The sequence below is a fragment of the Gallinula chloropus genome (genome assembly GCF_964237585.1).
Source record: "Gallinula chloropus genome assembly, chromosome: 1".
NCBI lineage: Eukaryota > Metazoa > Chordata > Aves > Gruiformes > Rallidae > Gallinula > Gallinula chloropus.
The window spans coordinates 60,407,656-60,428,953 of NC_140085.1; the positions used below are offsets into that span (position 1 = coordinate 60,407,656).

At 40.4% G+C, this 21,298-nt stretch overlaps 1 protein-coding gene across 4 annotated transcripts in view; it reads left to right on the forward strand.

The window, feature by feature from the left end:
* Positions 1-18,410, forward strand: part of PPFIA2 (PTPRF interacting protein alpha 2) — a gene marked incomplete at both ends in the record, with an annotated part of 322,124 nt that extends 303,714 nt beyond the window's left edge. For 3 of the 4 annotated variants that reach the window (XM_084276255.1, XM_084276256.1, XM_084276258.1), the window contains 10 exons: positions 2,561-2,642; positions 6,874-7,074; positions 9,185-9,247; positions 10,641-10,670; positions 12,296-12,471; positions 13,333-13,430; positions 15,186-15,361; positions 15,456-15,524; positions 16,560-16,719; positions 18,352-18,410. In XM_084276255.1, the coding sequence (XP_084132381.1) occupies positions 2,561-2,642; positions 6,874-7,074; positions 9,185-9,247; positions 10,641-10,670; positions 12,296-12,471; positions 13,333-13,430; positions 15,186-15,361; positions 15,456-15,524; positions 16,560-16,719; positions 18,352-18,410 (1,114 nt within the window). The remainder of the gene's footprint in view (positions 1-2,560; positions 2,643-6,873; positions 7,075-9,184; positions 9,248-10,640; positions 10,671-12,295; positions 12,472-13,332; positions 13,431-15,185; positions 15,362-15,455; positions 15,525-16,559; positions 16,720-18,351) is intronic. The other variant, XM_084276257.1, reaches the window with a different exon arrangement.
* Positions 18,411-21,298: the final 2,888 nt, after the last annotated feature.

The window sequence follows — 21,298 nt, forward strand, 5'->3', positions numbered from 1 at the left end:
TTCTGGCCTGGCCCCATTTTCTTCTGCCAAAATCAATAACCACAACTACATTTCCTTTAGGTCTGTGAGCCAGACTGCCTCAGAAGTAACAGAAGTGCTTTCCTACTCTGGGAGAGTGTATTTGAGAAGTGCTGCAATAATGCTAAGCCTCCACACCAAGCCTCAGGCCAGTTCAGATGTTGCAAAGTCACAGAGGACTCCCTAGAAATATGTACTTAATAATTCCAGCGTAAAGGCAGTAAGTGAAAGTGAGAATTTAAAGTGCCAGGACCTCTTCTGTAGGCACCTCTGACCCTGAGGCCGCACAGGGATTTAATACCAAATCAAAAAAATAGGCCAAAAAGTTCATCCCACATCTCCTTCTAGACCATGTGCTGTTGCTCTCCTGCTTGAAGCAGGAGCCCAACACAAGTAAGGAAGGCTAGTGACCCTCAAAGCCTTTTTTTCACTTACTTTGATAGGCAGCCCTGCTTTTTCAGCTGGTACAGGCAAAGAGAATACCCCAGATAAAGAAAAAAATCCGGGAAAAGGTCGTTTCAAGGACAGTGCCTCCAAAGAAGGGTCTGCTCTCTGTGCCTGGGCTGGGTCTGGGGAAGAAGGAGCAAGTGGTAGAGGATTTTGCAGAGCCTGTACTATGCCATGGGACACCAAAACTGGCTGGGTGAGGAAGAGGCATCCCTGAAAGCCTGTCTCTCCCTAAGGAGAACCATGCCAGCTCACAGCCCTGCTGGCAGGAGAAGACATGCAACCCCACTGCAGCACCTGAGGGAGGTGCAGAGCTGCCGCGGCTTCGCAGGCACCTGGCAGAACCAGCCCTGAGGGAAGGTTACAACCCAAATACCTCATGCACGGGTAGCTGGGAGATGGCTGTATCTGGCCATGCCTTAATTCTGCTTTCCAAAGCAGCCAAGTGTTTATGTCTCTATTGGCCTTCACTGCTTATCTCCATGGGAAGATGGGATTTCCTCACCTCCTCCAGCTACCAAAGGTAGCATGGTGTTTGTGTACCCAGAGAGCGACTTCTCATTTTAGCGAGGATTTTGCTTTCATAGGAAGCAAGGATAGCTCTTCAGTGCAGAGTGACAAAGGGTAAGGTATCCTGCAAAGGATGGGTGAGAGGAGAAGCAAGATAAACTTCAGTAAACACTCAAGAATTTGTAACATTACACACTACTACAGCAGGAACGTAGAAAGTAAAGCAACTGTCTTTCTATTAACATTCACACTGAAGGGTTTAAACACGTATGTAGAATTGCTGTTTGAGATCCATTCTCTGCTGAAGCCAAATTCTCTCAGTTGGGCCCCTCAACAGTGCAAAAATCCCTCAGAAGCAGGAGGATCCTTACAGGAAGGAGCTCTCCATCACTTTTATCTGCCGTGACTTTGTAGTACATATATTTGAAAGGCTGCTAAGACAGTGAAGAATTGCCAAGGGATAGCTGAACCACAAAAGCGGTAGTAATAAAGGAGGACAAAGCAAAATTGAAGCTATAACTCCAAGATTTCCTTGTTATGTGGGAATGTTAGCAAATTTTAGTACTACATTAGCATAGTCTAATTTGTTTTTCACTACAGCTTGTTGCTGGGAGCATTCTTTTGTGTTTCGCTTGGTAGGAGGTAGCTGAAAATATGTTGTTAAATAGCAGAAAAAAAGACTTCTGAAGGACTGCTTTTTCCACACCACCACCACAGTGGGTTCTTTATTCCTGCTCCAGGAATAAAAATTCCTGGTCAAATGGTTGAACGTGTTTAATGTAGAGCATTCTCCTGATAATCTAGCTGACCGGTCTCTACATAAATTTACCAAATATTAAATAACATTGTATTGAAAGTATATTTTAAGGTTTGAGAATGATGCTTTACATTGCACACTCATTGCAGTCCAGAGAAGCTGCAGGATTTGGATTGGTATCTGATGAACTCAGTAGAAATGTATCTATGTTTAAAACTGAGAAACCACATCAATTCTATAGTTATAAAAATGTAGAATCAGTATAGCATGTGGATTTCTTTTGTATATTATTAATAATAATGTTATAAAAACTTACATGGAGCTGTTGACAATACAACTTAAGCAGACATTGGTGACATTTAAGATGCATTATAGCTGTACTGCAGAGACCATATGACCAGAGAAATGTGACTAGCTGGTCCAGCAAGGTTTAGTGTTTCAGCAGCCTCTCAAACCCACTGCATTACATCCCTGCTTAGCTCAGGTCCAGAAGGTGGCAATTTTGGGTCTTTCTGAGTCATTATCAGACCAGAGCTAAGCTCATCTTGGGAGGCATCCCTCAGTTTTCCCTTTCACCAATGTCTTCTATTAGCTGAGTGATCTTTATATATGTATTGCTTCATGTGAAAACACACCAAAAAAAGTGTTGGGAATAGATGAATACATTCAGAAAGAGGGAGGAGCTGTGTTGTTCATTAGTGTTTTCTATGCCCTTCCTATGCCTGTCATCATACTTTCCTGTGGTTACTCTTAACAAAAAGGCATGGTTGCATCTATGTTTTCCCTGCATGTGCTCCACATATCTAACAAGTTTTGATCCATTTCTAGACATGAACTTCTGGAAGAAGCTCGGAGAAAGGGTTTGCCTTTTGCACAGTGGGATGGGCCTACAGTGGTTGCCTGGCTGGAGGTAAGTGGTGGTCATAACTTGGAAGTGTGGGTCAGATTTGTAAGGCTGCTTCTGTGTGCTCACCGTTACAAAGTCTAAAAGAGACTGCTGAAGTCTCCTCCGCTCTCCCCCACACACCGTGCCATGATACAAGGTGGATTTTGACACTGGATAGTGTAAATCAGAGACTTGAGATGGAAAAAATAGGACAGAATTACGCAGGGGGATAAAGACAGGAAAAAAAGGGTTATCCAATGCACTTGAACCCCAAATTTCTGAAATCTTATACTTTCCTAATCTTTAAATATCTAGGAACTCCGCAGGCAGAGATTATGGAGGATGACAAGCAAACATTAGCTATCAAATTTTATTTGAGGTTACCACAAAAGCTACATTTTCATAATTTTTAATAATTTTAAAGACCTTGTAACTTTCTCTCTTTTTAAAATATAATGGGGAAAATATAATGGGATTTACCTAGATATCACTCAGAACAGGAAGAAGAGGTGTTCCTCTCTGCACTTTCACCTGGGATGTGCGTGATCCAGTTCAAATCGCTGTGATTTGACAGGCAGTGCCTTCATCTCTGAAATCTGATCTGCAGAGAGCTCTCCTTTATTTGTAGAGCTTAAAGGAATGGATTTTTGGAACCCATCCAGAGAAATATTCAGCTGAGCTGTCCATCAATTTTGACAAAAATCAGTGAACATTTTAGGCGAAGGAACTATTAAAAAAATACATACCCAGATGGTGAGGGGAGGAGAAGGCAGCAAGTAAGGATGTTCTTACACAAATACCCAGTCACTTTTACATGGCAAGGCTGTGTCAGTTCAGTGCAGAGACAAGCTCTTTGTTGGCTCAAAGAACAGGTGTGTTATTCCTTGTCTGTACCAAGCATCTCTATATATTCCCACCTGTTCTCACCAGTGCTGTGGGTATCATCCATTGATCATCAGATAGTATTTGTAGTTTTTCCTTGCAGCTAAAAAAACGCAAAATCCCCCTCCAATGTTTTAACAGGAGTGTGTTCAGGGAATAAATGACAGATGAGGAATGAAAGCAGCAAATGTGTAGAAAATTTCTCCTTCGTGTTGGAATTGCTGAAGGTTCCTAATGAAAAAGATGAAGTGAAAACTGCAGCAAGGCAGTCCCAAGTGTTTGCACCTCACCTTTGCAAAAAAAAAAACCTCTGTTAATATGGAACATTCATTAATTTGGCCACTACCTGTCTTTTTCATATGGCTTTGAAGTTTGTATGAGTCAGAAATATTCAATTTGCTGGAAAGGTGAATATGCAAAGGTCTGTACATTTCTGAATAGTGAGAATAATCTGCCCTTGATGTCCTCCAGCATGATCCGATATTCAGAGACATTTCTGACAAGTTAAGCCCTAATCTTTTTTTGCCTTGATTCTTATTTGCAATATAGAATATGCAACCCACTGTCTAAAGGAGGGGCTGTAAGGAGAAATTGATGTCTATGAACTTCTTGGGAAATACGATAAGTAGCACAGGAAAGCCCATGAGGAAGTTTATGTTGCAATATTCAAAGCAGATTGAATACTGATGATGATAAAAAGATGAGGTCAGAAGTGCTGAATTTATTCAGCGATCATCGGTGCATTCAGTCAGCAGATGGACACTGTGTCTGTTTCATACTCTCCTGGGCTAAATACAATATGTGACCTCTGGATTAAAAAATATCAAATAATGTTAAAGGAGATAAAGGCCCAAAATAAAGAAATATATGTGATCGCAATCGTGACATTTCCAAACTTTCCAGGGCTTATTTTTTCAGACTTAGCATTTATTCTGGCCAGTTGGATATAGCACAGACATAGTTGAGGTATTTTTTCAAAAGGGTGGGTTTTCTTAACTAATTCTGTAAAAGTCTATCAATCAGGATATCTGGGTTCTCTGCCTAGAATGGTTACTATTCCCTCTTCTTAGAAACTTTTCATTTGACTGCATTTTCTGGTAGAGACAGCTGTTTGTTAAAGAACTAATTTACCTAATGAGCAGCAAACATTTGAATCTATTTCTGCAGGGTGAATAACTCCCAGTATTTATGCTTTCATGCTTCTCAAGCACATGTATGAAAAAATTAATGTAAAATTAAATGAGAATATTAAACATATATTAAAACTATACATAGTTTCCTCATGGCCCTTTGTTTAAGTGCAGCTGGTTGTAATCTACATTTTTTTTCTTTTCCTCGTTTTTTTACTTTCATGAAACTTTGTATGTCACTACAGTTAGTTGGAATTCAAACATGTTTGTAAGATTCAGACTAGCATTGGATGGGGGGCTTTTTGAAACACGATGCAGTTGTTCCTCAAGCCCTGTGATACATCAGGAGTCAATACAGAGAAGCCTGTCTGAGCTCTTTTCAGATCTGACATTCATGTGTGATTTCTCTGTGACATAAAAGTGATCTAACAGCTGTCTTTTAGTACATATATCACAGATAAGGCATAGTTAAGAAATACTCAGTACTTCCCTGTACTGTGAGAAATTAACTAAAACCCCTTTCGGTTTGTCTCTGCTTTCCAGATTTGCTGGTGAATTTACTGATGGCATATTTTTAATAATTTTTTTGACCTCGTGTCCTCTGCATTCCCACAGATGCTCTGTCCCGCTGAAATTCACACACAGATCTTCATTAATTGCCATCTACCCAGAATTAATTAAAAAAAGCTGAAAACAGAGAAAATAAGTGCTGCTATCACATAATATTGCATGCTGGTGGACGTGCTTCTATTTCAGAAACCATAGAATAGAATAAGATGCTATTAGATGCCACTAATAACTAATGGCTACATTTAAAAAATGCTTTTGACAATTTATTTTTGAAGGACTGTTATGTAGCAGCACAGTGAAGTACAACAGATCTATACTTAACAAAATTAGGTAGCTCTAGAAATGTGTATGTGAATTTTATGTAGGCAGATGGACACTCAGATACACTGAAGGTTAAGAAGTGAAGGGTAATTTATGCACTTCAACACCCGAGTATCACAAAATCTAGAATATTAGCTGATTTGTTGCCCAGTGGAAATGCTTTATTATCCATTATGCTTCTTCATCCTAGTGGGAAGAACTGTGTACTAAAAACGCAATTCACACCACCAACCTAGGTGTGATAGTGATGTGGGAAAAGGTGAGGGGAGAGGGCAGGGAATGACTGCTCTCCAGAGAGAAGTTTCTCCTTCTCTCAGGTTTTACAGAACCTAGCCATCTCCTGGAGTTAAGCACCTGATGAGGTATATATTTGTTTCCCATTGTGTCATCCCAAAAATCTCAGTGATTATGGCATTCACTGCTTATGTCCTTCTCACACTTTTCTCTATAGCATAATGTATTTCATGTGGTGACAAAAACCTTTCCACATGTAGGTATTTCTGCTGTGGAATTACCTCCTTTTGGGGAAAAGATCTGTAGACAGCAACAATTGTATTAATGCAGCATCACAAAATGAGAATGGTGAGAAACCCCAGAATTCATTCTCAGTAGATCCCAGGAAAGACTGCAAGAGATAGACAGTTCCTCTTATAAGGAAGGCATAAAAGTGGTGGAGCAAGGGGCTGTTGCTAGCCTAGGCTAGTAAGACTAACATAAGGAGAGGAAAAGTGTGACATTACAATTATGAATTCTGAATCCATAGGTGACGTAACTGTGCTTACATTTTGCTGCAACTCCTAACCTTTGTTTTTAGCTGGGGTTTGACACCATACCAGGCTGTTACCAAAATTATGGTACGTTCAGTGCTCACTAGTTTGGTAACCTGCACACTGCTTAGTTTATCTCTACTGGGAAGTGTAAGATTGTGCCCCATGAGTACACTGTGGAGACTAGAATGGAAAGAGAGAAAGCCATCCCAGTGCAAAAGCAGAAAAAAATCCCAAGTCAATGCCTCTTGGATTTTTTTCCATGTATGATAAGACTATCAAGCAGGCAGTAAGACTTAACTCGTGCCACTGCTTGCACAGGTGATGGAGACACAGAGCTCTCAAAAAAATTCAAAGCATCCCTTGTGTTAAAGCTCTGAGTACAAGTAAAGTAACAAAAGGAGTTCATGTGAAGCCATGGCAATTTCAAAGGTTCTGAAACTATTCCGTTTTATTAAAGACTGTGCTGGTCATGCTCATTTGTGTGTATTGCCACTCTTACTCAGATTGATAGGTGCCTTGATGGCTAATTTAATTTGAGAAATGAAGCAATGCTTTGGATGAATGTGTCCTTTCTCTCAACAGCTCTGGCTGGGCATGCCCGCCTGGTACGTTGCTGCTTGCCGTGCCAACGTGAAGAGCGGAGCTATTATGTCTGCTTTATCCGACACCGAGATTCAAAGAGAAATTGGCATCAGCAATCCTCTTCATCGCTTGAAGCTCCGATTAGCAATCCAGGAGATGGTATCACTGACAAGTCCATCAGCACCTCCAACATCCAGAACAGTGAGTCCTGTTCAGCTTTTTCTTCCCCACTTGACTCTGCAGGAACCTGCTGCGTTTTTAGCACAGGAGTGGCTCGGCAGTAGCACACTCCTCACAATCAGTGGGAACTGTCCTGTAGAGACATGGAAGGACCTGTTCATCACTTGCTTGATTGTTGACCACTGATATTTTTACTTCCACAGATGTTCCTATTAACCTCGATGTTCTCTAAATGGTCAGATTTGTAATTTTGCCTGTATTTTTGCCTTTCTCTTCCTTCAAGTCATTTCTCCCAACCAAATCAGAATGAGTTTCTCCTTTTTTGTTGTTTCTTTTTTAGACTTTTTTTTTTGGGGGGGGGGGAGGGGGGTAGACAAGGCAGGAGAGGGGAGAAGCTATTAGGAATACAGCTCTTTTGAATCTTGTTCCCATTCCCCTTTTTTGCATCCTTTCAAATGTTATCTAAGCTGAGTCAGCTGGCTTTAGGTTCTTCATGCTTTTGAGAGAAGCAGTGATTAGAGGTGTGAAGGGAGAGTCTGGAAGGGAGAAATGGACTGTGTGCATTCAGTGAGGAAGGGTGAAAAGGGGAGGAGTGGCAGCAGATGGGAAGGAAGAAACTAAAAAGGAAACACAGAGATATAGGTCTGCAAAGAAAGGGAACATATCAAAAAGAGCAACAGAGTACATTAGGAGTAAGAATATATGTGCTACATTAGTGGAAAATGAAGAAAAACAGGCCGAAGTGATGAGGAGAAAAAGAAACAAGATGACAAAAAGGGAGTTTCAAGCTATGAGGCTGAGGGTGATGGCTGTGAAAGAGGCAACAGAGACTGTAATAGCAAAAAAAAAAAAAGCAGAAAAAAAAAAAGCAGATGAGATGGGAAACATGACACAGAACCGAAGGAAAAATATTCCTCAAGTAGTGCAGTCCAGACTTCTGATATGAAGATAACTTTAATAATGATGTTAACTATAATATAACTATTAATAACTATTATTATTAATAACAATCTTTTAATCTCTCATCTTTGTGGAATTCATGGAGAATCTTTTGGTGGAAATGAGAATTGAGACACCTTTGAGAGATACCAGAACCACTGAGTAAAGTGAGCAATTGGGCAACAGGACTCTACTGTTCTATTGACTGGGCTTTTATCTTCATGTTGCTAAGGTTCTTTAAATATTCTTGTTCCCTATCTGATATCTGCTCCTCTCAGAATGGTTATATATGTCATAACTATGGCAATAGCGTGAATCGTAATGGAATTCACCTGTGTAAAGCAGCACAGGCTCAACACGATGTTGAATCATTAAACAAAACTCACTTTGACCTTAAGACCATAAGAGCGTGTTTCAAAGCATAAGCACACTGACACAAAATGAGAAAACAGTGTATTCAAGATGGAAATATGTGGAAGAATTTCACCTTGTTTATTTTCATTCTCCTTAAGTAACTGGGAGCACAAAGCTGCCCTTCCCTGGCACATGCATATCTTCTGAGTCTTTCTGCCTCTCCTGTTTCTCAGGAAATGAGTTAATTTACTTCAGCTCTCAAGAAACCACAGCACATTTCACCTAATGTGCACAACAGACTTCCCTGCCTCATCTCATTGTGTTAGTAATAATCTGACTGAAAACAATAGGATGAGGAAAAAATAGTTGAGCAAGTGACTTTTCTTGATGTTTTTGATTTACAGAACAATTGGGGAAGTAATAACTATTTAAATTACAATATAAGCGTGTGATGCATGCAGAATATTTAGGTTGGAAAATCTTTGAGAACTGAAGCTTACTTCCAGACCGAGTTACAGACATAAAAACAGTTGTGTTTGCCACTTGCATGTGAAATGCAGCTTTAATTCTTATTCTTTCCTTGGTGACGGTGTTTTCCTGGATGTCATCCATCAGTTCTAGCTGAAACACTCCCATCACATCTGTTCAGAACCCTCTAATGACAGACACAAAGCAGCTTGTCTGAAGTTGTCTTTAGTTGCAGCTCGATAGAGGCAAGAACGTGGTTGTGCTGATGGTGATGCTATACGCTGTTAACTTACAGTGGTGCTGCCTTTCTTCTTTACCACTGCTTACCTAATGTGGATCCCACCTGCCTTCCTGCGGGCCTTGTCCGTAGCCCTCAGGCAATGTTTGGGTGACCCATGAGGAGATGGAAAATCTGGCGGCTCCGGCTAAAACGGTTAGTCTTTCCACTGTCCTTTGAAAGGTTTCCGTGCTGGAAAGGGAACTGGGATGTGTGTGCTGTCATGCAGGTGCCGTTATCTTCTGTAGAACGTTTTCCAAGTGTGCTACTAAAAAGTCCCAGGGACAGCTCATTGCCAAGCAAAAGAAATTGCCAACAGGACTGTGATCACAAAAACTCTGTGAACTTAAAACCAGTATTGGAGCTTTACAGCACGTAATATAGTTTCCCTGCCCACATGAAACCTCAGTCCAGTGCAATGAAATTGTCGAGGTTCCAAGTGCAATGTGTCCCCTGCCTTCCTCTCTCTAGTATCTCTTAAGCATAGCTTTGTAACTGCTGAAGGAAAAGAAATAAGGAAGGGCTTGAGTATGGTGTGTGTGCTCAGTAATGTCGAGTCTTTCCTGGCCATACTTGTGTGTTCATGCTCTTTGATTCAGGGTGCATGGTCCACAGTATTTCCTTACTGGTTTTTGTCAAACCTCTCCCTGCTTTGGGGGGACATAAGTATTAATAGGTTTTATTCAATAACTTGGACTCTTTCCTTTTACTTGGAACTTGCATTATTTGAGGTTTGGGTTTTAGCATGACATGATAAAAACTCCTAACAGTGCTTATATGACATGATGCAATCATACAGGAAGATGTCTGAAAAACTTAGCTTCAGTTTGGAAAACTTTATAGCCAACCCAATCAATAAATGGTAGGGGAGGTACTGAAGCTAAATATCAGTGCAATAAAGACTTTTTTTCGGTTTGAAATTTATGCTTTCTTTAAGTTTCTTGTGAATTCATGAAGTGGATTCTCATAAATAATTTTGGTTTATAACTGAGCTAATTTTCAGTGTTAGGACTGTTGGTAAAGGCAAATACAAATATAACAATAGTGAACTGACCACAAGTAGAGTTGATCCTGCTTAACTATCCAGTCAGAAATATATAGTTTTGCCATAAAAAATGCTATATAAGAAGCTTCTTTACAATACATTCACAAGAAAACAGGTTTTTACTGTGAATGTTGCAAAATCGAACTAGAAACAAAAAAAAATAGCATCTCTAATGTCCAACTTGTTAGCAAATGGCTGTATTTTGATTGTACCACCATAGAGGGTGTTTGAGATAATGCTGTAACATTTTACCAAGCTATTATTTTATACCCTGAAAGCTTAGCTAGATCTGCCCTACTAAGGTTTTATGGGTTTGATCTACTAATTTTTAAGGTAGGTCACCTCAGGGCATTGCTACTGGCTGGGGTTGTTTTATTGGCACATCTTTCATGTATGTTTTGATTTGTACTAAGATTAGCATACACATGAAAACCACATCTTTTTATAACTCATTTTTATTGTCTTTTTACCTGCTTTACTAATTGCTTCCTGCTGATAACACAGAAAGAGTCTGAAGAAGGCAGCTGGGCTCAGGTATGACCCTTTGATATTTATTTTTTTTTATACAGAAGACTAATAATAATGCACTTAACAGTGTATTAATATGCACAGAGGAGTACAGTATTGTGACAGTATCTCAGTGATTGAATTACGGTTTTCACATTTTAAGAGTCCTACTACAAAGAAAGTATCCTCAGGAAAGGTTTTCTGGGGAAAGCATGGAAAGGTACATACGCTGTAAATAATTTTCTGAAAAGGAGTGGCTACATTCCAGAGACATCTTCTACCTCCCAGCTAAATCTACAAAAAACACTTTCCTCATTTTTGATAACAGGCTAATAAGATGTACCAAGGGTTTGAGATCTCACTATTCGAAAATTACACCAGATTTTTTTTTAGAACAATCGTATATATCACACCCAAGTATTGGTTTACAAATAGTCTTGTATAATGAGAAACTAATTTTTTTACTTAGACTATCAAATAATTATGTTTTTCAACTGCTTTCACAGTCTCATGGTGTTACTTTTCTCTTCAGAATCTCACAGGCATGAGATGAGGTGACTATGCCCACCCCCAGAAAATATATCCAGCTTGCTCTGTGTTATCCTGTTGTCTGTCAGAGATGCACAAGGATGAGCACAAGCCTATTCAGGAGGTGTTCATCTTGCACTTTACGAGTTCTCCTTTCTCTTAAATTTTAGTAGTACATAAATATTTGACAACAGTGAGATGTAAAATCTATTTGGCATATTAATTGTGGCACCCATACAAAAATAGCTTTAACATGCACATGTTGTTTTCACATACTTTCTTCCTCACCCTATTTGCATTTCAGTTGAACACTGCAGTAGCTCCATGCCTGAAGGCTAGCTTCTCTAGGAGGAATCTGGTCTGCTCCTATCTTAATTAATTTCTCGAGCTCCACATATGATGCACTTAGGTTTAAGCTGCTCAGAGCTGAAAAGCTCTCATTAATAGGATGTATTTGATCACCTGCTGTGATTGACGGTGCAGACTGATGGTGAACAAACAACTGATACTGTTAGTGTCAAAAGGATTGCAAGTGTGTAATCATTAGAACCTGTTTAGGAAACCCCAGCTGTGACTTAACAGTGACACAAAATTCAGTTGATTCCCTGGGACCACATTTGTATTGCCAAGTTCAGTGTTGGAATTGCCTAGCATAAATATTCTGGAAGGTCAACTGAAAGCAAGTAAGTTTATGAAACAAACACATTTTGATTGTGTAATAAGTTAAGAATATCTTAAAGATATTGTTTAGCATCGGATGGGAACGGATGGACTTGATGATCTTAAAAGTCTTTTCCAACCTCGTGATTCAGTGAACAACTCAAAATTGTAACTACAATTTCTTAATACAAAAGAATTCCTTGAAATCTACAACCATAGAAGACAAGGCACAACTGGAAATACTTCTGTCAGTAACAAATACCTTACAGTGGTTTCCACATCCAACATCAAAATGATGTTACAAAGGAATGGTTTGTTTTCAGACAGGATTTCTAAGCTAGGAAGTCTTACTAGAAATGACCATAGCAGGCAGATACTCCATCTTCAGTCTGTGGTGCAACCTTGAATAAACTCCAGAATTTATTTCCCCTCTCTCCCACCCCCCCTCCTTTTTTTTCCTGTAGACCCTGGCTTATGGTGACATGAACCACGAATGGATAGGTAACGAATGGCTTCCCAGTCTGGGCTTACCTCAGTACCGAAGTTATTTTATGGAATGCCTGGTAGATGCGAGGATGTTAGATCATCTGACAAAGAAAGATCTGCGCGTACACTTAAAAATGGTGGATAGCTTTCATCGGTATGTTTGCACAGGGGCCCCGTGTGTAAAGACTTTTATGTGTCTGGTGTGGTGCTCAGCGCGACAGAAAATAAACACACCTGCTTTCTGTTGTTCTGGCTGGGGAAACCACGCAGGAAAGTGAGTGCCAGGTGTCATAAATCTGGATGGAGAGACGTTCCCTTAGTGATAGCAACCGCGTTGCAATGACATCTCTCATAGCTAAGATATTGGTACAGATAAATTTCATAATGAGCAGGGAACCATTAATATATAAATAAAGCCTTGACAATACAGAAAAGGGGAGTAATTTATTAAGTGGTTTAAAGTATCAGAAAATGGTAGACCGAGATTTGAAGACCTGAGATCTCATAATAATGAAAAGCTATTGTGTGTAGCACATAAAAGCTGTTAACGTTACAAGCAAATTGACAGTTGTTCAGGTTATCTAGGGATATAGCCACGAAGCTAAATTGGAAATATGGAAATAAAGGCATTTAGACTTCAGGGAGAATGATGTTTATGTGACAAGAAGTGGATTTTTTTTTAATGTACTGTCTGATTTGTCACTTTTTTGAGGCCTGATTTGACAAAACATTTCACGGCTCACAAGGGCTGACCTTTTCTGAATACAGTTTTTAACGTTTTGGGGGGTTTTATGCTAGAACATTTATTCAAACATACTCATTTTGGTTTTGTCCATTTAATTTTTGTAGTCTATAGAGGGGTTTTTTATGGTTTCACTCACCCCTCTGTCCTCAAAATTTGCTGCATGGGCAGCATGAGACACCTCACATGAATTGCAGGACGTTCGTTCTATGTATGTTCCCATCTTCAAAATTATCTTTATTAACTCTGTAAATGTTTCTCTTTAAATAACAGAACAAGCTTGCAATACGGAATCATGTGTTTAAAGAGGTTGAATTATGATAGAAAAGAGCTGGAAAAGCGAAGAGAAATGAGTCAGCATGAAATAAAAGGTGATAGTCCCTGGGAATGAATCCTGGGAATGTTTCTTCTTTTACAGCTATTATTTCCTTGTCGTGCCATTTAAGCATGTGCTTTAAGTAAAACCAACATAAGTCCATCTGTCTTCAGACCACAAAATACCTCCATAAATTAGGGGCAGTTAAGCACTCTGCTAAACTGAGCCGAGAGTTCTGAATGGCGGTTTGATAGATACATTGAGTTTGGAGGATAGATCTTATCCCGGACTTCCCGCCTCAGAAGCAGAAGGCCAAAGAGCCAATGGGATGTACTGGGGGCAACACTGGGAAATTGAAGCAGTCAGAAATCTTTAACGCTGTGCTTCTGCTTCTGAAAACCTTGGTCTTTGATTTCTTACCTCAAAATGTCTGTCATGAAACATGTTGCTTGGAGGGGTGGCCCCTGAGGCACTTGATTGGTTTATGAGTAGTTCCTGACAGAAGCAGCCTCATTAGAAGATTTAACAACTGATTTAAAAGTACTTTTCTGTGTAAAGCTCTCCAGAGCAGTTGCACAGTTCCTTTCCCAGGTAACTGTCAGGTCTGTTGGGTGTTTGCCATTATCCAAAGTGAAAGCTTTGATTCCAGCTCCAGCGAATACAGCAGTTACTGCTTCTGCAGCCAGAGCTGATTGGAATTGCAAAGGACACAAGGGGGAATTAGAAGGAGGAATGATGGCATGATGATGGCATGCACTAACACAAAGACTTTGACCTGACTGTGGCAGCAGCAGTGTCACTCAGCCTGTGTGGGTATAGAGGGAGACTCAGGGGGAATTGGGTATTTATTGGTCTCAAAGTCTGATGTGGCCTCAATGCCAGTCACGGCTGGAATGAGGCTGATAGCCCACAGGCTCCTTCACACAACCTTCACCCTGTCGTGCCGTGGGCAGTTAGACACAGTCACAGGTGGGCCTTGGTCTCAGCGATCCCTGGCTGCCATGCTGTGTTTCAGCCAATCCTGACCCCAAAGCCTGGGATGCTCTTGGTCAGGTGATGGAGAATTCCTGTTCCCAGGACAGAGACATTGTCAGAACTTCTCAGGGGTCAGGAAAAAGCCTCATCACTTAGTAACACAAAACTCACCATTACATTTCCAAGTATAAAAGTATTTACAAGTATAAAGATCAGTATAAGCAACTTTCTTTTCATCTTATGGGCAGGGTAGGATACTTTTTTTAGTAACAGCCAAATCCTCAATGTTCCTAGCTCGTTTCCTTGCCTCAGCTTTCTAATTGGCATGGACCTTAACAGCCCAACCAGCTTTTCAAACTAAAAATAGTTTTAGTCTCTAAAAAGGTGAACTCATCTTTTGCTTTATGGCATGTTGTAATATAGTAGGTGCTGACCCAACTCTCAAAGAGTTTAATACAAAACACTCCAGCAAAGCCCTAAGGACCAGGTATTTTTCCTGTGCCCTTACACTGTTAAACTAAAACCTTGCCTAAGAATTGAGAAGGGTATTCAAGCGATGTGGGAGGAATTGCACTCCGGAGATGTCCTCATACCCTCTGTAGGCACCTTTCTCCTTTGGAAACATTATTTAGAACAAGCAGTTAACTGGAAGGTAGCTCAAAATCACACCGTTGTTCCCACACCTTGGGTTTTGGATAGGAGACGCTGAAGTCATTAAGCAATAGGAGCAGTTTGCTGCCATTCCTCATTGAAGAAATAAAGCAGTATGACACCCACAGCGCACGCACAACCTGCACAGTTACCAGGAGACTAAACCAGTTTTATCTTCTTCCAGATGTGCTGGTGTGGAGCAACGACCGTGTCATACGCTGGATACAAGCTATTGGCCTCCGAGAATATGCAAATAACATTCTAGAAAGTGGTGTACACGGTTCACTTATAGCACTGGATGAAAACTTTGATTACAGCAGTTTAGCTTTATTATTACAGATTCCAACGCAAAACACCCAGGCAAGTCTGTTCATGCTGCCTCTGGCTAATCTGTACCCATTGTTGCCTTTTATTCCTTTTCAACCATTTTAATTTTTTACTTTGGTATCTCTAGGCACGGCAGATCCTTGAGAGAGAATACAACAACCTATTAGCACTAGGAACTGAAAGACGACTTGAGGAAGTAATTATTTTCAGTATTTATAAAATATCATAGTAAAACATAAAAAATTAAACCGAATGCATGAAGACATGTTAATTCTCATATTGTTACAAGAGACAGAAGAAAAAGATTGGGCAATGCCAGTCAAGGTTTCTGAAGTAACCTCAGCGTGTCTGCATATTTGTATCATTTTGGATGCTAAATTTGGCACTGTACCCTTACCTTGAGATGAACATTTTCCCTAGAGGGAACAAGCAGAAAGGAGTGGAAATTTCACTGGCCAGAGCAAGGGGCAGAGGGTGGGATGCTGGTGCAACCTGTTCTTTATAGGACACTTACATCCTTTCTTTAGAAAGAAAGAAGACAGGTGGATTTTTGGTGTGGATTTTGGTCTGATTTGGGTTTTAGTTTTGTTTTTCTAAGTTCGTCAATATGTAATTGAGTGGGATTTGGGTCAGTTATCTAGGATGGGGGGGGTCTAAAATCTACCTTTGGAAAATATTCATCTTAAGATAGGAGTCCAGTGAAAAAACGTTCAAGTCCTGAACTTCTGCACGTGAGGAAGAATAAAACATTTAAGGTGTTTCTGTGAGAAATGTGAGATGCCTATGAATCCTGTGCATGCACATGAGTGTTTAACTCTTCATTAGCACTTCATGTAACCACTGCACTTCCTGTCACTGTAGAAAGAGATCTGATTTTAAGAAAGCTCTGCTTCAGCTGATTCTAAACCTTTCTACTCTTATCAAACCAGAGATTTAAGAAAAGGTTTCCAGCATGTCTAATATTTCCACCATATGATTTTTTTAAATATTTCTAACAATTATTTCAACCATGTAGTTTTTTGGTTTAATCTAAGATTTCTAAAGCATTTAACTTTAAGGAGAGCGTCTCAAGCTCTCTGCAGTTACCAGATGCAGTGCAGCAAGGCGAGGTAGTTGTGGAATACACTTGACAGTGGGAGAGGCAGCAGACAGCGAGGTAATGAAACAAACACTTTCATTTTGTTTTATCATAAAAAAAAAAAACAAACCCCAACCCTCCATGTGTTGACAGAGTGACGACAAGAACTTCAGACGTGGCCCCTCCTGGCGACGACAGTTTCCTCCGCGCGAGGTTCACGGGATCAGCATGATGCCGGGCTCCTCGGAAACACTGCCAGCCGGGTTCAGGTTAACCACGACATCAGGGCAGTCTCGGAAGATGGCGACTGATGGTAGGCAGCCATTTACTTACTGTTGGAAAGCTGGAGGCTCACTCTAGCACGCCTCAATTGGCTTCTAGCACCTGTCTGTCTTGCACTGGAACGGCCGCATTCATGTAACTGGGATGGATGGAGTCTGGGAGAGTTGAATGGAAAAGCACTGACTTGCCGTGCTACTGATTTTTTTCAGGCTTGCTTCAGACTGTCAGTGTTAATTTCATTTTAAAAATATAAAAATAGGCTGCCTAGCCATCCCAGATCTGCAAAGGAGACATTCAGAGAGAGAGGAATTCACTTACTGACTTTCATCTAAGTTTGTGCGTAACATCCCAGCCAGTTTTTCAGTGCATTAGCTTCTCTGGAGGGTGCAGTGCAGTGTATTTTAGAGAATGAACTCAGAAAGGGCTATTACCTTTACTTTCTTACCTGACTTTCAAACTAACTAGCTTAGCTTTGATCATGAAATAACTCAAGCTGCTAACAGCAACCATCAGATGGGTAATGTAGTTAGCAAATACTCAATTTCAGGTACTAACTGAATTACTATATGCCTGTCTTAGTTTTCTCTGGAAAAAAGATGCACTAACTCAGCAATGATTAGAAAAGTAACAAGCAGATAATAATTTAAAAAATAAGTAAAGTTTAAAAATCACTGTAAGATGGCAGGAAAAAGGGACAAATCCCATTGCAGCTATTCCTTCAGGTATATGGACAACAGAGCCTTGTAGAACTGCCTGAAGTTCTGAGAAGTACCAGTACACAGATTGGCTTGTTTCATTTTTATTTCCTCATAAGAGAATTTAGGTCTCTGAACAGACTTGTCTCCAAATAATTTAATACACTGCTTGTTGTGATTACACTGTAACTCTTGAATGAACTTGGCATGACAATTAAATTCCATTAAAGCCACCTAAATTCCACTAGAGTTTCTCACCTTTAAAAGTAATACTTCACAGTTGCAGTCAAGGATGGAATAAATTCCTGATTGCATCACTATATTCCATTAACTCCACTGCTCATGTGCATGCTTTGCTTTTAATCCTGCACTTTTTGGCAATGATGAAGACTTAAGAATCATTTCCAAGGCAATCTTCATGTACAAATAAAGGTAGTAGCTCTTCAGGCTTTTCCACATCCCACATTACTATAGTATGTAAGAACCAAACTAACTACCATGGATTTCATCTTCTAGCCATGCTGTGGTATTTTTCCAATCTTACAGATGAGGAATTAAGGCACAAGGGAGATTTGGTGCTATATTTGAGGTCTTTCAGACAGTTTATTCAGTTCAGCTGGATACTGAACTTGGTAGACTTCAAGTTACGTAGCTTTAAAGCCCTACATCTTCATGCAGGATCTGGCTTCCTATGTCCTATTGCTAAGAGCACTACAGTATTTAAACAGAGCGAAAGGCACATTATTAAAATAAAATAAAGATAAAATTGAGTTTGAATTCTGTATTTGCTGAAGACAGATTTCAGTAGCACATCAGACATGAAGAAACCCTGGATGAGTTCTGAACTATACCGTGCCCAGATCATGTGATAGAAAACCACAGGACAATTTAAAAGCCACCTATCTTTTCTTCCTGATTCTAAAGAGATTCTGGTTTGTTTCTTTCTTCTTTTTTTTTGCAATTTGCAGTTGCTTCATCACGACTGCAGAGGTTAGACAGCTCAACAGTTCGCACATACTCATGCTGACAAGGCCTAGCAAAGAAGCCAGCACTGAATTGTTGTGAGTATTCCTAAGGGGCCATCGTGAAAGCTTTTTATAACTGTACACCACACCCAGAGTTTGTTCCTTGGCATCACCCAAGCAAGAACCATCATGGAGCAGAGGATCTAACTTGGACTCACTAGGGTGGGCTGTTGATCAACACAACAGTCTCAAGCACAGTCTAGAAGATGCTATGCTGTTCTTTTTCCATCTCAAACAGGAGGTTCTCTCTGATGAAACCTCCTTAGCAGATGGGACAAAGGTTTTCAGAGAACCCACTTCAGATGATAGCTCACCAATGATAACATATTTTGTATATTCCCAATCTTAAAGCTAGAACCAGGGAGACAGTGGTAGGCACAGGCAGTGAATTAACTTTATGAGAAATTGAAGTAGTTCTAACAGGTACTGGGTGGGGGGTGAAGGGGAGAGGCTAGAAAAACAAAAGACATTTACTTTTTTCTTGTTTTTTCTTTTTAAATGAAGGATTTGGGTCAACTGTGAACAACAAGTAGCTGAATAAAGCTAGAACAAAGCTTCCCCTATACAGAAAGCCTTCAAAGTTATGTATTACAGAGATTCTCAAAATTGACCAGCAGCAAAGGAAGGGTATTCTGAGCTGGATGCAACTTTGAATCAAATCTAGTACTGGAATTCATGTTGTATTTTTCAGCACTTTCTGAAATGTGGCTGTGAATCGCACAGATTCACTCTTCCACAGTTCTTTGGAAATAGTTTTCTGCTGCATCACAACTTTTGCTCAAAAATACTAACATGACAAGTATTTTCACCATTATGGCACCATTTCACGCTAATATTTTCTCAGTAAAACAATTTTCTTTTCCATTTAGTTATTTAGGGGATTACAGGGAAGATGGAAAGAATATATGGATAATATCAAAATCTCACTGAGCATTGAATGTTTCGATAGCTGTTAAACATTGTGGGCAAGACATACCAGGATTTGCAAGAAGGCCCTTTTGTCAGGGGTTTAGGGCCATCAAGATTTTACTAATTCTGGGCATGTTCAAAACATCCTTAGAAACAGAAAGCTTTACCAGTGGAAAACATACAGATATCTGACTGATGACATAAGCCTAACTTCAGAGACCTTCAGGAGACTGCAAGAATGTAAAATCTTAACCTAGTAGAAAAGGGAACTATTCATGCCACTTAGTATTCACACTGTTTGTAAGTGCAACTGCAAAAGAATCATAGAATTGTAGGGGTTGGAAGGGACCTCTAGAGATCATCGGGTCCAACCCCCTTGCCAAAGCAGCTCCCTAGGACATATCACTCAGATAGGTGTCCAGACGGGTCTTGAATATCTCCAGAGAAGGAGACTCCACCACCCCCCTGGGCAGCCTGTCCCAGGGCTCTGTCACCCTCACTGTGAAAAAGTTTTTCCACGTGTTGGTGCAGAACTTCCTGTGCTCCAACTTGCAGCCATTGCCCCTTGTCCTGTCCCCACAGACCACTGAAAAGGGCCTGGCAATTCCCCCTACATCCCCTGCTTCAGATAATTATAGACTTTAAATAGATCCCCCCTTAGTCTTCTCTTCTCAGGGCTGAACAGTCCCAACTTACTCAGCCTTTCCACATAGGGGAGATGCTCCAGACCCTTAATCATCTTCGTAGCCCTAAGAAAAGAAGTTAAAATAATTTTGCATTTGAGTAATTATATTAACAACATGCAGGGAAAAGGTATCCTCTGCTTTTCTCTTTCACTAGCCTTGAGAACTTAAATGACCTGAGTCTGATGGATGAACTAAATAAAAACAAGGTTTTGTGACCACAGTTCCTGTGTAACAGTTTCTTCATAGAAGGAACTGAGTGAGACTTATACCAAGGGGAAGATGATGCATTACGTCATACCTCCTGAAATTTTTCAGACACAGGTCAGAATGAGGCCCAGGCTTGCAACACCTCACTTAGAATACCTCAGCAGTCGTGTTACTCTGGTGAGTAAACGATCTGCATGCACCCAGTCAGGGACCGACTCTACCCAAGTAGCAGAAGGGATGGATAGCTGCTGGATGAGCTGTCACACAGTAGCAGTGTAAGAGATTTTTCAATGTAGTAAAGAGGGATCTGCAGATGGGTTGCACATGGGACAATGGAAACAGCTCATGCTCATAGCAGGCTGCAGACCTTTGCACTCTGCTACTCACTTCTCTTACAGAGGATCTCAAAGCCCCATATTTAAAAATAGTTTATTCCAACGATGCCAATTAGGTACAACTTTATCGTGTCTTACGGTGTTTCTTCACAACAGGCAGGCTGAATTCATATGCTTTCAAGTTGGGTTTCAGGTGTTTTTTAAACATTTGTTGAAACCAGCATGACAAGCTGCCAGAAAACACGAATTGATCTCCTCAGAACAGTGAGATGAGCATCCTCAGCAAGGTCCAGTTTGAGTATACTCTCAAGATCACAAATTTAAGAACATTTAAGACTGCTGGCACCTGACCATTTAATCTTGCAAAGAGGCTTACCATAGAGCACATGGGTCAGGTCAAGCTGTCTGCCAGGATGGCTGTAGGCTGCCCAGCTGAGCACCTGCAGTGCTGTTATACAGCCGGGGGGGTTGGCAGTCACAGCGCCCGGCCTTTCCCAACACTCTTCTCTTATGAAACACTTGGCACCACCAAGTCAGAAGGCTCAGCCAGGGCAGTTTCTTCACCTCAGGCTGGGGCAACAGAACATACTAGTTTCACTTTTCTTCTAATAAAATGTCAAGGGGGATTTGGTAAAATCAACTATGTACTTTTTATCAGTGAAGGGGTCCAAAGAGGATTTGTAAAGACAGATGGAGAAGAAGAGTTCCAAAAAGACGTGAATAATTTCACATCGCATAATTTCCAATTTCCAT